The 13672-nt window shown below is 57.6% G+C and overlaps 2 protein-coding genes across 4 annotated transcripts in view; one reads left to right on the top strand and one right to left on the bottom strand.

Moving 5' to 3' along the window:
- Positions 1-5149, top strand: part of DBH (dopamine beta-hydroxylase) — a 25501-nt gene extending 20352 nt beyond the window's left edge. Inside the window, exons 10-12 of the mRNA XM_017848981.1 lie at positions 2409-2536; positions 2949-3108; positions 4098-5149. Coding sequence (XP_017704470.1) covers positions 2409-2536; positions 2949-3108; positions 4098-4229 — 420 coding nt within the window. The 3' untranslated portion in view covers positions 4230-5149. The remainder of the gene's footprint in view (positions 1-2408; positions 2537-2948; positions 3109-4097) is intronic.
- Positions 5150-9356: 4207 nt separating this feature from the next.
- The window catches only part of SARDH (sarcosine dehydrogenase), an 80301-nt gene continuing 75985 nt past the window's right edge, over positions 9357-13672 (bottom strand). For all 3 annotated transcript variants that reach the window (XM_017848975.1, XM_017848962.1, XM_017848969.1), the window contains 2 exons: positions 12522-12657; positions 9357-9811 (listed from right to left, as the gene is read on the bottom strand). In XM_017848975.1, the coding sequence (XP_017704464.1) occupies positions 9686-9811; positions 12522-12657 (262 nt within the window). In that variant the 3' untranslated portion in view covers positions 9357-9685. The remainder of the gene's footprint in view (positions 9812-12521; positions 12658-13672) is intronic.

The following is a 13672-nucleotide window of genomic DNA, read 5'->3' as shown; positions in this document are numbered from 1 at the left end:
TTTTTTGAGACAGAGTCTCGCTCTGTTGCCCAGGCTGGCATGCAGTGGTGCGATCTCAGCTCACTGCAACCTCTGCCTCCCAGGTTCAAGTGATTCTCTGCCTCAGCCTCTCAAGCCTGGGATTATAGGTGTGCACCACCACACCCAGCTAATTTTTGTATTTTTAGTAGAGACAGGGTTTCACCCTGTTGGCCAGGCTGGTCTTGAGCTCCTCATGTAATCCCTCATGCTGGGATTACAGGCATGAGCCACAGCACCCAGCCAGTGTTTGTATTTTCACAGGTGAGACATAAAGGCTCAGAGAGGGCAGGCACTTGACCAAAGTCACACAGCTGACAGATGGCTGAGCTGGGATTTGACCCAGGGCCTTATGCCTCACGGTTCTTACCACACCCTTCCTGTCTCCCTTGGATTTCAGGTGACAATTGCCCTGTGTCCCTGATCACAGATTCAGGGTTGGGGGGCGTGAGAGTTCACCAGTCCTTTATTCTCTCTAGAGGAGGTGCTCAGTATATCACGGCCGTGGCTGATGTCGGGCGCTGGCCATAGCTCAGCACTGCTCTAATAACTCATTCTAACCACACCAAGCCTTGCTGAGACCTCTGAGCAGCTCCCACCAGGAGACAGAGTGAGGTCCAGCCACTCAGGCCACACACACAGCGAACAGGAGGGAGGGCTGGTATGGGGGCAGGTGCTAACCCCAACTGTGCCGCCTCTCGGCTGAGCACCTGTGCAGTGACTGAGTGAGCTCGCAGAGACAGGGCTCTGCAGGTGGAGCACCCCAGGCAGGGCCCCAGCATTGCCCCATTCTGCAGGCACAGCCCCAGGGTCAGGGACGGGAGGGTCTTGCTGGGTATCCAGCCAGGAGACTGCATATTTCCTGCCCAACCTGGTTTCATGGCGGCAGAACCGATGCCACGTCCCCGGGCATTCAGGGCTGCCAGGCCTGGTAAGCACCACTGACATCTCAGATGCTCGTTCTTCAGGTTGAGGCCCTCGGTGCCAGTGTCCCAGCGGGCAGTTCTGTGGCGTCCCTGGCCCATGCCCTCCTCTTGGCGGTGGCTACATCACAGCACCAGGCGGGATCAAAGGGAAGGGCAGCTTCCCAGGTGGATCTGAGCTTCTCATGCTCTGACAGCCCCTCACCTGCTGATCCAAGAGACAGCGGCCTTTGAAATTCGATTTCCTTCCCCAGGTGAAAGAGGAGAACAGATCCTGCACAGGGTCGGACTCAGTTCCCTTTTGATGTCTGCGGTGGTGGAGGGTGGGGAGGGACGGGAACTCACACAGGAGGCCTATCTGCCCGATCTGACGTGGGCGGGATGGATGAGAAAAGCTGGGAAAGGAGGAATGTGGCCCAGAGAACAATGCTGGCAAAACCCTGTCCTGGCCAACAGGCGCCAGGTTTGGTCTCTGGGCAGAACTGCCCCATGCTCTTTGTCTACATGGGAGGAGGGGGCGGCAGCTGGTGTAAGCGCCACACCGAGCTTTTCCCAGTCCCTTTGTTCTGCCATAGAGCAACGATTGCCTTTCTTCCCCACTAGCCAGATGAAATCCCCAGGCCCACAGCAGCTTCACAAACAGCGGGGAGCCTGGAGGAGCAAGGGTGGCCAGGCCATCATGTCCCGGCCCCTGACCTGCTGGGGTCTGAGCTGCTGCCGGGGGAGCTTTGCTCTCTCCAGCCCCAGCTCCTCCAAGCTGCCGGCGTTCTTCTTCCTCCCATGGCTGAGGCTCCACCGTCACCAGCTCCAAGAGCAGCAACCCAGCTAGGGGCTTAAAGTTGGCAGTGGGGACCCAGAGGGTACCTGTCCCGCCCCTCCCATGCGATGGCAGGCCGTAGGGTTGCCTTGAGAGACTAGAGGTTGTTGTGACCTCTAGTCACGGTCTTGTCTTCTAGAGTCCCTGCTCCTCTCGGAGCCGCATTCGAGAAATGACTGGTGGACGGCGTGGGGCTGCAGTGGAAAGGGCCTCCCTTGCAGTCCTTGGCTCCAGGCTCTTGCTGGAGGTCATGGGGACAGCTTCCAGACAATGGCCGGGAGGCTGGGTCCACTCAGGCTGTGCCACCAATGCTGTGGCCACCATGGGGCGTCCCCTTGCCTGCTCTGAGACTCAGTTTCTGTACCCATAAAATAGGCACAATAACACCCCATCCACTTGTCCCGTTTCATTTTTCTTCACAGCATCATCAGCACCTGAGAGGAACGTCCTGGTTAACTCACTCGCTGTCTGTTTCTCCTACCAATGGTGGTAATTCCGTGAGGGCAGGGACTTAGTTCCCCAGAGCATGCCTGGCACGGTGCAGTGAACAGACAAGTGGACGCAGTGAACACGTGGATGGGGCGAAAGCTGCTAGACGGCAATGTCTGTGTGGCACGGCCCGGGTCTGACGGGTCTTCTCCAACTTGCAGGGCGGCTTTGGGATCCTGGAGGAGATGTGTGTCAACTACGTGCACTACTATCCTGAGACGCAGCTGGAGCTCTGCAAGAGCGCTGTGGACGCCGGCTTCCTGCAGAAGTACTTCCACCTCATCAACAGGTGAGGGCTCCCTGCACAAGCTCCCTGCCCCCCGGAAGCCCCGACACAGAACCTCTGGGCCTGTCAGGCAGCTGGGCAGATTGGAGGAGTCCAGGCTAAGTTCTAGGAGCAGAGACCTGTGGCGGCATCACTCATCCCTCCCCTCATTTCCTGCTGAGTCTGGATTTGGCTTGAGAGCCTCCTCAACCCAGTCGGGAGTACCCACCCGCCAAGGTGACAGGAGAGGTGAAGCCGTTGCTGGTGAAGGCAGCATGTGGGATGGCCTGGCAGAGGCAGCAGGGCTGGGGAGGAGGCGGCAGGAAGGTCTCCCCAGGGACAGGACTTGAGCTGCAGGGAGGAGTTGTTGCTGGTGCCCACTGGGGTCCCTGCCCATCGGCTGCTCCCCAGCCTGGCTGTTCCTTGTCCCCACCAGGTTCAACAATGAGGACGTCTGCACCTGCCCTCAGGCGTCCGTGTCTCAGCAGTTCGCCTCTGTTCCCTGGAACTCCTTCAACAGCGAAGTACTGAAGGCCCTGTACGACTTTGCACCCATCTCCATGCACTGCAACAAGTCCTCAGCTGTCCGCTTCCCGGTGCGCTGCCATGGGCGTGGGTGGGGCACGCAGTCGGGCAGGCCTCATGGGGGATCCCAGTGAAGGGTGATGGGCCTGCACTCTAAACTGCTGGCAAAAGCACTCGCACAAGATAATTAGAGCAAGTGCCAGGTGGTGACACACAGGCCTGGACAGACAGCCAGCAGAGAGAGGAGAGAGAGAGAGAGAGGCCAGGAAGGGAGGGCAGCCACCCTTTCCGGGTGACACCTCCACACTGGTGCCAAATGCCAAATGCCGGTGGTGTGAGCAGGGTGCACTAACCTGCCCCCTGCACCTTAAAATAAAGCGCGGGGGAAGGGAAGGTGAGAAACGAACCAGTCTGAAGCTGCAAGCTGGTTTTTTCCTCCTTATCTAAGACCCACTGGTATTCGAAGGCATCTAATTTATCCCGAGCCCAGCGGGCTGCGGTCAGGAGCCCAGGGCCTATGCACAGTTAGTCGCATACGGTGTGGCAGCCTGGAGATCCAGGAAGATGCTTCCTGGATTAATTGCTAAGTAATTGACAATTTGGCAGCTGGATTAATTGCTAAGTCAAACGTCCTCAGCACCAAGGAAAGGAAGGGTTAATACTGGCTTCCCGAGAATAGTCTGGGGTGGACGTCTGATGGGGTTGAAAACTTGGCATTTGATGCAACCTTGAGGGAAAGAGACGGTTAAAAAAATCAGAGCCTGCAGCCAGGGGTTCTGGTTGCTACATTAAGGTGAATGATTAAATTGGGTGGGGACGGAGGCAGGGAGAGGCCTGGATGACTCCCAGGCTCCTGACTAGGTGAATGGGAAGCCAGAGGAGGGGGCATTTACTGAGGTGAGGACCCCCAAAAAGCAACTTGGGGGAGAGGAGTGAGTTCAGTTTGGGACAAGCTGAGTTTGAGGGCAAGAACCCAAGAGGTGGCTGGGAAGTGGCTGGGGAAGCAGCCACCCATCTTGCCACTCCAGCCTCAGTTTACCTCCTGCTCCCTTCCTTGCAGGGTGAATGGAACCTGCAGCCCCTGCCCAAGGTCATCCCCACGCTGGAAGAACCCACCCCACAGTGCCCCACCAGCCAGGGCCGAAGCCCTGCCGGCCCCACCATTATCAGCATTGGTGGGGGCAAAGGCTGAGGGGGGCCTGCTCCTCCCCCTCCTCCGTGCTGTCCCTGTGGGCTCACACCGGCACTGTGCACCCTACTCTGCGACGATCCCCATGGAACAGCCCTGCATGCCCAGGATGAAGGGGCCAGACCACGCCCCTGCCTGAGACCTCGGTCCAATCCAGCCTTCTTCCCCCAGGGTCCCCTGCATGGCTGAGAGGGTGTGGGTGCCCTGTTGATCTACCCCGGACCGAGTGGGCCATGACCTCTTCCATTTAAACCGGCTTACTCAATGCAGGGACAGCCTGCACAGTGGTCCAGGGTCCAGCCCTCCACCAGCCCTGTTCTGCCTCACTGGGTGTGGCCATGCTCCTGGGACATGCGCCATGCTGGACCGGGGCGCAGAATCACCCAGAACGCCCCCGCCCCGCCCCCGCCCCGCTGCTCCGGCGGACAGTGATCTGTGCCGGTGTGCGGAGGGTGCGGGTGCTGCTTCAACATTTCCTCGCTGAGTGGCTCGTGTTTCACAGTGGGCGGCTTCCCTGCGACGGAGGCAGGACCAGGCACTTAGCTAGTTAGAGACTAGCCTGGGAAATTGCTCCATTGCCGAGTAAATAGATATTTTCGCCCACCTAAAGGGAAGCTCTAACAACAACTATCACCGAAAGGCGAGGCGGCGAGGATCCAGCGAGGCTTCTGGGCGCCGCTTCCACGAGGGGGCGGAGTTATTAGCACCAGCTTGCTTCTCTGGCGGCGGGGCCAGCGCTGAACAGACCCGGGTGGAGTCAAGGCTGTGCTTCCCTTGTGGTTCTGCCACTCAGTGGAGTGTGCCTTGGGTGGGCCATTTCACGTTCCTGACCCTCACTTTTCTCATCTGTAAAACGGGGCTGATGCCGTGCGGGCTAATGAGCCAATAAAGCTCACACTTGGGCTAGCACCCACTGGAGGTGGATACGTTTGCACTCCGGGCCGTCACTCCAGGAGAGAGAAGCTTGCTCCGAGCCTCCTCCCTGTGCCAGGTGTGGTACCAAGTGCTTCCCCCGAGCGTCCTGAAGCCGCCTCAGCCGGCCTGGGTGGGTCTCCCCTTCCTGCCCTCTGAGCTGCCTCTCAGGGACAAGTTCAGCTCTTTGATGGTTTCTGGAGACAGTAACAGATAAGGCGGTGTTCAGCCAGTTCAGCAAAACGCCGCCGAACCTCCTGGGGAGAGAGGGAGATGAATGGGCCTCGGAGTCCCCCCGCATCAGCTAAGCGGCCTGCGTCTTCTGCGAGGCACTTCATCACAGAAGGGAACTCGTGAGCCCAGGAGCTCTGCCTCATGTTGTATAAATCACAGCTTCTTGTGGCCCATAAGTCACAGGGCGCTAGCGCTGTGAAATGCCAGGCGCCAGCCTGGAGAGCCGCCCCGGCCCTCTGTCATCTTTACAGCCTGGGTGACAGAAGACACGGAGCAGGCCCAAGAAGCCCCTTCCCGTTGATCATACCCAGTTGTCAGCCCAGAAAAGGGTCCTAGGGTCCTGCCCAAACACCCGGGGGGCACTTGCAGCCTGCTAGTCTCGGGCAGGGAAACTGACACTCCCAGATGAGGACCTCACCTGGAGCCCAAGAGCAACAGTGATTGGGAATCCCAGCCAGCTCTGGAACCTGCCACAGCGACAACCCCACCCCCCCACCCACCCCCCGCGCACTCTCTCTCTCTCAGGCTGGTTATCCTCTTCCTCTTTCGGAGGCAGCAGCTGTGTCCCCCGACACCTCTCCAGCAGCACCCGCATCTCGCACACCCAGATGAGTGTGACCCCATGGTCGCTGAGAGCTGCCACTTGCCTCACGCTGAGGCTATGCACAGCCCTAGCAATCCCGTGAAGCCATGTAGTTTTTGTTTTCACTGATGGAGGAAGAAGCTGAGGCTCGGAGACCTAAAGTTAGGTGCCAAGGTCACCCAGAGTAAGCCCGGGAGCTCAAAGTGTCCCCATGTCTGACTCCAGTGTCTGAACGCTCAACCTCTGTTTCCTTACCTATGAAACAGGAATTTCCCCAGGACCCTTGTGGGAGATTTTATCTAAAATAAGTTCCTTATTTGGAGGCTTAGGGGAAGTGCTTTATTACCTGAAAATAACCTACATGCTCCAAGCCAAAGGGACTCTCTGGGTTCGCCTACCTTCTGAATTATTGTGGTGTGAGTCCAGTAGCCCAAATTGCTATTCCTACCCCTGCTGTGTGACCCTGAGTTAGTTACTTTCCCTCTCTGGGCTTGGGTCTCCCTATCTGTCCACTGAGGAGAGGGTTCCCCAGCCTCCCAGGGGATGGGGGCTGCTAGGGTGTCACAACCCACCACTCTGAGGTGCTCAGAGCCCTGGGGTGAGGAATGCTCATGCCCATCGGTGTTGAGAGATGGGGTGGCCCTGGACCCCAGGCTCTAGCCAGCATAGGGGTGCCTGCCTGAGTGGGTCCCAGAGTGCTCCAGGGCTGTGCTGTCTGGTGGTCGCTAGTCTCATGTGGCTACTTTTGATTAATTTTAAATTAATTGAAATGATACAAGGTCGGGTGCTGTAATCCTAGCCCTTTGGGAGGCTGAGATGGGAGGATCATTTGAGTCCAGGAGTTCAAGACCAGCCTGGGCAACATAGTGAAACCCTGTCTCTACCAAAAATACAAAAATTAGAGCTGGGCGCAGTGGCTCACACCTATAATCCCAGCATTTTGGGAGACTGAGGTGGGCGGATCACCTGAGGTCAGTAGCTCAAGACCAGCCTGGCCAATATGGTGAAACCCCATCTCTACTAAAAATGCAAAAATTAGCCAGGCTGTGGTGGTACACGTCAGTAATTCTAGCCATCTGGGAGGCTGAGGTGGGAGAATCCCTTGAACCTGGGAGGCAGAGGTTGTAGTGAGCCGAGATCATACCACTGTGATACGAGATGGAACCTTCTGTGTTCCGTTCACACCCCCCACTTTTCACATGGCCCAAGGCTGTTTCACTGCCCAGTGCGGTATAGAGCTCTGCTGGCGACAATGTAGGCACTTTCTTTCATTCTTTCTTATTTTTTGGAGACGGAATTTCGCTCTTGCCCAGGCTGGAGTGCAGTGGCGCGATCTCGGTTCACCTCAACCACCGCCTCCTGGGTTCAAGCGATTCTCCTGCCTCGGCCTCCCGAGCAGCTGGGATTACAGGCATGTGCCACCATGCCCAGCTAATTTTGTATTTTTAGTAGAGACTGGGTTTCACCATGTTGGTCAGGCTGGCCTCAAACTCCCGACCTCAGGTGATCCACCTGCCTTGGCCTCCCAAAGTGGTGGGATTAAAAGCGTGTGCCACCGCACCTGGCCAGTGTAGGCACTTTCAAAACAGTTTCCTCGGAATTCCTGAGAGGCAGTACCCAGCCACAGTGAGCGTCATGGTATCAATAGTTCCAGAAAAAAAATTTAACAATAGCTGTGAAACGGTGTGTTTAGAGTCGAGGTCTGGAAGACCTGGCTCGGGGTCCAGGGAGGTGGGTCTTGTGATGTGGACCCTGGGTGGTGCGCTTGGGAGCCATGGCAGGGCCAAGATCTCTTGCAGCCCAGGGATAGAGCCCGCAAGTGGTGAGCTCGGGAGGCGAGTCACGGAGGCTGCACTCACATCAATGCCCAGTGCCCTCTCGGAGGGGCCAGGTTCTCTCTCTGCGGGGGTGGGGGAAGCACACAGGGTACAGGGAGGGAGGCTGGGTTCTCTCTCCTTGGGACAGGGTTGGGGGCCGGGTTCTGTCTCCTTGGGACAGGGTCAGGGGCCGGGTTCTCTCTTCTTGGGACAGGGTGGTGCCGTCGCATGCGTTCCCCAGCTGCAGCCACGGGAAACAATTTGGAGTGGAACCTGGACTCTGACCTCCCCTCATCCTCAGCCTTCCCCCAAGGACGGGCCGTGAGATCAGTGTGGTCACCGGGCCAATCCAGGGGTCTGTGGCCAAACCGCAGACCCGGAGGAAGCAGGCCAGGCCATCTGGGGAGCCGGCTCCCCTCCTCTCCTCCTCTGGCTCCTGCAAAGCTGTCTCATCCAGGAGCCAGGCCCGCCTGTGAGCGAGGGGAGGCTCCAGGTGTTCCTTCGGCCTGAAACGTGTGAAAGCCAGAGGTCCCCACCCCACTCTCCAGCCGCATCCCCTTCCCCAGACTCAGGAGGCCAAACCTGCCTTTCACAGCCATCTGTAACCCAAACATCTGCCTGCAGCTTTGTTGAGCTCAGTCCACAGTGGGCCATGTGGCCTGGGAGCATCCAAAGGCAGCTGGGGCCTGCCAGGACTGCTGCCCCCAGATCACCACTTACTGTGCGTGTGGCTCTGTGGGGCCCCAGCTCCACGATATCCCCAAGCATCTGCCACCCGCTCTTCCCAGATTGCAGGGCACGCCTGGCAAGACTGCACAGTGCCACTCTGACGGGCCTGATCTGAACCTGGGCTCGGGGGCATGAGGGAGAGGACTGAGCACGTGGGATGGACAGAGATGGACACCCCTCCCAGGCAGGAGAGGCAGAGCTGCTCCTGACACACAGGCAGTTATTGCGGGGAAGAGAAAGCAGGCAGCGGAGCCACCCCATCTCAGGGCAACGTGCAGGGCAGAGCCTAAGACAGGGTCCTCCTGCAAGGGCTGGACAAAGGGGAAGGCATGAGCAGGAATTGCATTCAAATCAACAGCAAAGACAAAGGTCACCTAGAAAGGGGGACTCCACCAGACTCTTACCCAGCAGCACGTCCCTCCTGCCTGAGCCTGGTGAGCAAGGGGCTCAAGGGGAAACTGAGGAAGGAGCTTGCACTTCTGTGTGGGTGAGGAGGGCACCCATCTGAGGCCCCGCCCGCTCCCTGCTTTGGCTCCTCTGTTCCTGGGCTACTGATTCTCAGGAGGCTTTGCCACCTGAAGAACCAGGAGGCTGAGCAAGGGAAGAAGAGCTTTCCAGCTCCTGTGCCAACCTGAGATCTGAGAGGCACCATCCTGTAGAATGGCCTTGGTCCCAGGCCTCCATGTGCACTGTGGCAGACAGTGCCAGTCGATCACTGATGGCAGACAGTGCCAGCCGATCACCGCTCTTTCCTGACCCAGACACAGCCTCATGCTCTTCAGCCAAGTGCCCCAGGGAAGCCCACCACCGATCGGTCAAGCTTGGAGTAAAAGATGAAGCCTATTTGCTTCCCTGTTTTCACGTGGGGCTTATCAAGTATTTACTAAGCACCTTCTAGAAGCTTGGAGATGACTACAAGCCATGGTCCCTGAGCCCAAGACACTTACAGGCTTGTTTTCTGGGAGGATTGGGGTGGATTAGAGACCGCCTTCTGGTCGGTGACCACACGATGGGCCATCTTGGTCTCTATCTGTATCTGGTTTGGGGGTTTTAGCAGGACTAGGCCTATACTAAGGACAGGGAGGGTCCAAGTTCTGGCCAGGTCCAGGGTCCTGGGATCCAGGGCCATTTGGGACCTGTGGGAATGGACGGACAGCATGGGATGGGGCATGGGGTCTGGGCCCTCAGTATGTTCCCTTCACCCTCTTGTTGTCAGGGTCAAAGGGAGACTTCAGGTGGGCCTGGGCACCGTAGGTCACCCCCATTCTTTCCAGGGCATAGTCCCCGCTCTTCACAAAGTCCCGCGAGACCTAGAAGCAGAGGTGGGGATGAGGGTCACTATCTGTTGGTAGGTACAGGGCTCACGCCTGCCTGCTTCTCTGGAGGAGGGGGTCTTGGTCTTGCTGCCTGCCCCATGGGCAAACTCATCCCTGTGCCAGGGCCTCCTTCCCGAACCCAGGCATCGCCCCAGAGCAGGTGGAGTTTGTGTCCATGTGATCTCGAGTTGGACATGGGCATCTGGGGTCCGGCAAAGCCAAGGTCTGACAGCCAGTACGACTTCCACAGGACAACATACCTCCTGCCCTAGCGATTCCAGATGTCTGGGAAACAGCAGAAACGCGGTGGCTTCCCCGGACCCGGGCCGGAGCAGCACTGAGGCTGGCGGCCAATCCCACTCAAATCCCTCTGGGCAGGGGCGGCTGGAACAGCCTTCTAGACAGCTTGGCCTCTGCGTGCTCCCCATCCCACACCCTGGCTCGACGTCCCCAGCAAGCCCTTGGGAACTAGTCAGCCCCAGGTGCAGGTGCTCTTAGGGCAGGAGGAGGGCGTCACCTCCAGCCTGGTGCAGCTGGTGACGCTGGGCACTTTTGCCACGGCTGCTATGAGGAGGGCAGGCCGGGCCACTCAGGGAAGCTGTTCTCCCATTACAGCAATTAAACCCAAGGCCAGGGCCACAGGAGGGAGTCTCAGGTTCTACTCTGGGAGTCAGAGTAGAACCTGACTTCTTGTTCCTGGCAGCTCAGGACTGGATGAAACAAAATAAAAAACAAATCAAGCTTTTTCTGTGACAGGAGCTTTAGGAGTGGCGCTTCTGAGCCATGTGTGCACCTGCAGGGCTGAGAGTTCTGAGCTGCCCCCTGCAGGAAGGCAGCATAGAGAGCTGATGGACTTCAGATGTCCCCAGGCAGGCACAACTCAAAGCGGGCACCTGGCCTTGCTAACAAATACCCACGAGGCAGAAACTCCTTCCCCATCTCGGAGCCTTTCCCTTCAATGACCAGGTTTCCCTATCTTAGGAAGAAACCTCTGCTACCCCACTTGGGTGTTAGAAAATGTTGAACAACAGCTTTGGAGTAGGGCGGGCGTGACTGTAGCGTTTGCCCATTTCCATGGTGCAAATGCTCTGGACAGCCCTGATGGAGGGGCAGGAGACGTGCACCAGCAGCTCTGGGTGCATCGACTGGTTCCCTGGCTGCCCGTCTGGATGCCATTGAACCTCAGCTTCCCTGGTCACGTTGGTTATGGACCCATCCCTGACTCTGGAGAAAGGTGAGCATTACTGTTCTTTGAAGAAATGGCAACGGAGCCTCCCCTCCCCAGCCCACCCTGGCATGGAACCCATAAACTCCAGTTTGGCTGGGCCCCAGGGCTGTGGCCCCAGGGCTGTGTCAGGAGGCCCTGCCCACCGTGGGAGCCACACCATCACAATCCCCGCTTATTAAGACCCCACTCTGGGCAGTGGCCTGTATGACGGCCCTGCATGGTAGGTGAGTGTCCACATTTTATAAATGAGGAAACTGAGGTTCTAAGAGAGGATCCTTGTCCAAGGTCACAAAGCAAGTAAAAGGCAGATCCCAAAGCCTGGTGGCATCAAGTGTGTCCTGAGCCTTCCAGCTCCACTGCCGGACTCAGCCCCATGGGCTGCCACTTCCCTACAGCTCCACAGGACCATGGCCTTGCCTGAGGCCTGGCGGTGTCCCCTCCCCCTTGGGCCTTCGAGCTGGGCCTGCGCCTGTTCTGCAGCTCTTGCTAAGACTGCTCTGTCTCCAGCCTACCCTTCCTTGTGGCTTCTCCCAAGCGCTCCCTCTCTCCCCGATTCCCTCTATGTGCCCAGCGGGGACTCAGGCTGGAAGGTTCTGGAGCCAGGCCAGCATGTCCTGGCCTCACTTAGGGCTTGGGCTAAATGTCAGATCTGCTCCTATGGAGAGACGTGACCCTCCTCACCGGCACCAGAGGCGCCAGAAAGATGGGAAAAGGAGGTGGAGGTAGAGACCACCCCTTCCCCTTCTGGGGAGGCTGCCCACCCCCTGCTCCACCACCCCTGGCCACCCAGAGCTGTCCTGGGACTTGCTTCTAGGGGCAGTGCCTGCTCTTTCCAGCCTGCTCCTGCCTCCTGCAGCCAGGGACCAGGGTCACCTGGTGGGTGTGGGGTTGCCTGGGGTCAGGGGTGTCTGGAGTGAGGAAAGAGAGGAGGATAGAAACATGGGTCGCTGAGTCTGAGTCTCTGGTTGGTCACCCTGGGGACCACCCTTGCACCCCAGGCAAAGGGTGGGCCATGGGCGGCTTGAGGTTTGGGTCTCTGGTGTCAGGAGCCGGAAGGTATCAGCCTGGCTGGCTGGCACCTCCTTCTAACCAAAAAAAGCCTGGAACCACCAAAGTCAGATTCTTCCAGAAAGAAAACAGAGAGCAGCTTTGGCTCTGCCCAGGCACAGCTGGGGAGTCCTCCACCTGCTGAGGCCTCTTCCTCTCCCTTCTCCTTCCCCCCTCCTCCCTCTCCCTCCTCCTTCTTCCTCTCTCCCCTTTTTCCTTCCCCCTCCTTCTCCTTCCTTCCTCCCCCCTTCCCTCCTCCCTCCTTCTTCCTCCTCTCCCTCCTCCCTCCTTTCTCTTCCCTCCTCCTCCTCTGGACCCCACCCGTCCTCCTCCCTGTGCCCGGCACACTCAGGGTGCAGTGCAGGGTGCTGGTTTGGAGCTGGGGAGGAATCGGCATTTGCCTTAGCAGGGCCAGAGAAGGTGACTCACCGGCCCACCACTGGGGTCATGGATGTAACCGTAGGCGATGGTCTTGTCGATGGCGAACCCAAAGTCGGCCCTCCGGACATGGCCCACCACTTGGCCGTTCCTCCAGATGGCCTCCAGGCCAAACATGGGTACTTTGCTGGAAGAAGCAGTAGAGAAAGCTGGGGCCCCAGAAACCACAGGGTGGGGACGCGTCCACAGTGGCCTGGAGGAGAATGGGGGCTGCATGATGCCCATCCAACCGTGGCTCCACACAGATAGGGCTGGCCTACTAGGACCTCACTGGTCCCCAGAGCCAGCCCAGCACTTGGCCTGGACACCACGGCTCAGGCTTCGAGTGAGTAAAAGGGATGAACGGAAAACAACGAACCTAGGAGTAGACTTTGCTGTTTCCAGAAGCGAGCCCGTATATTTGGGAGAGCCCCTGCCTCCGATTTCCTTCCACTGCTCTTCAATTCTGTTTTTTTTTTCTTTTTTGTTTTTTGGTTTTTTTTTTTTTGGTGTAGTGGCGCAATCTAGACTCCCTGCAACCTCCGCCTCCCAGGTTCAAACGATTCTCCTGCCTCAGCCTCTGGAGTAGTTGGGATTACAGGCACCCACCACCACACCTGCCTAATTTTTGTATTTTTAGTAGAGACGGGTTTTACCATGTTGGCCAGGCTGGTCTAGAACTCCTGACCTCAAGTGATCTGCCTGCCTCAGCCTCCCAAAGTGCTGGGATTACAGGTGTGAGCCACCGCACCTGGCCAGGTTCATTTTTTTTCACAGTACAATATATACTTTATTCAAAGGACTTTACTACATGTAATACATGAATGCTCACCATAAAAGCTTAAAAATTAAAAGCAGGAAGACAAAGGAAAAAAGTAAGATAAAATCAAAGAAAGGCCAGCACCCAGGGCTAACTGGTAATACTTTGTTGCCAGTCTGTAGACTTCTCCATGTGCAATGGGTTATCATGGCTGCAGCTGTGCAAAGGAGCCCCTGAATGGAAGGGCCGGGGTGAGGCTGAGGGGACCTCCTGCATCCTCACCCTGGAGTCACTGTTTGGGTCCCACCTGTCAATGGGATTAGGGATTAGGGTGAGGCCGGAAGGAGGTTTTGTAAACATCTTTGGTTTCGCCCTAGTTTTTTTTTTTTTTTTTTTTTTTTTT

The sequence above is a fragment of the Rhinopithecus bieti genome, unplaced genomic scaffold (genome assembly GCF_001698545.2).
Source record: "Rhinopithecus bieti isolate Rb0 unplaced genomic scaffold, ASM169854v2 scaffold_2205, whole genome shotgun sequence".
Lineage (NCBI taxonomy): Eukaryota > Metazoa > Chordata > Mammalia > Primates > Cercopithecidae > Rhinopithecus > Rhinopithecus bieti.
The sequence above is the reverse complement of the archived record's forward strand: the minus strand, read 5'-3'. Positions and strand labels throughout refer to the sequence as shown.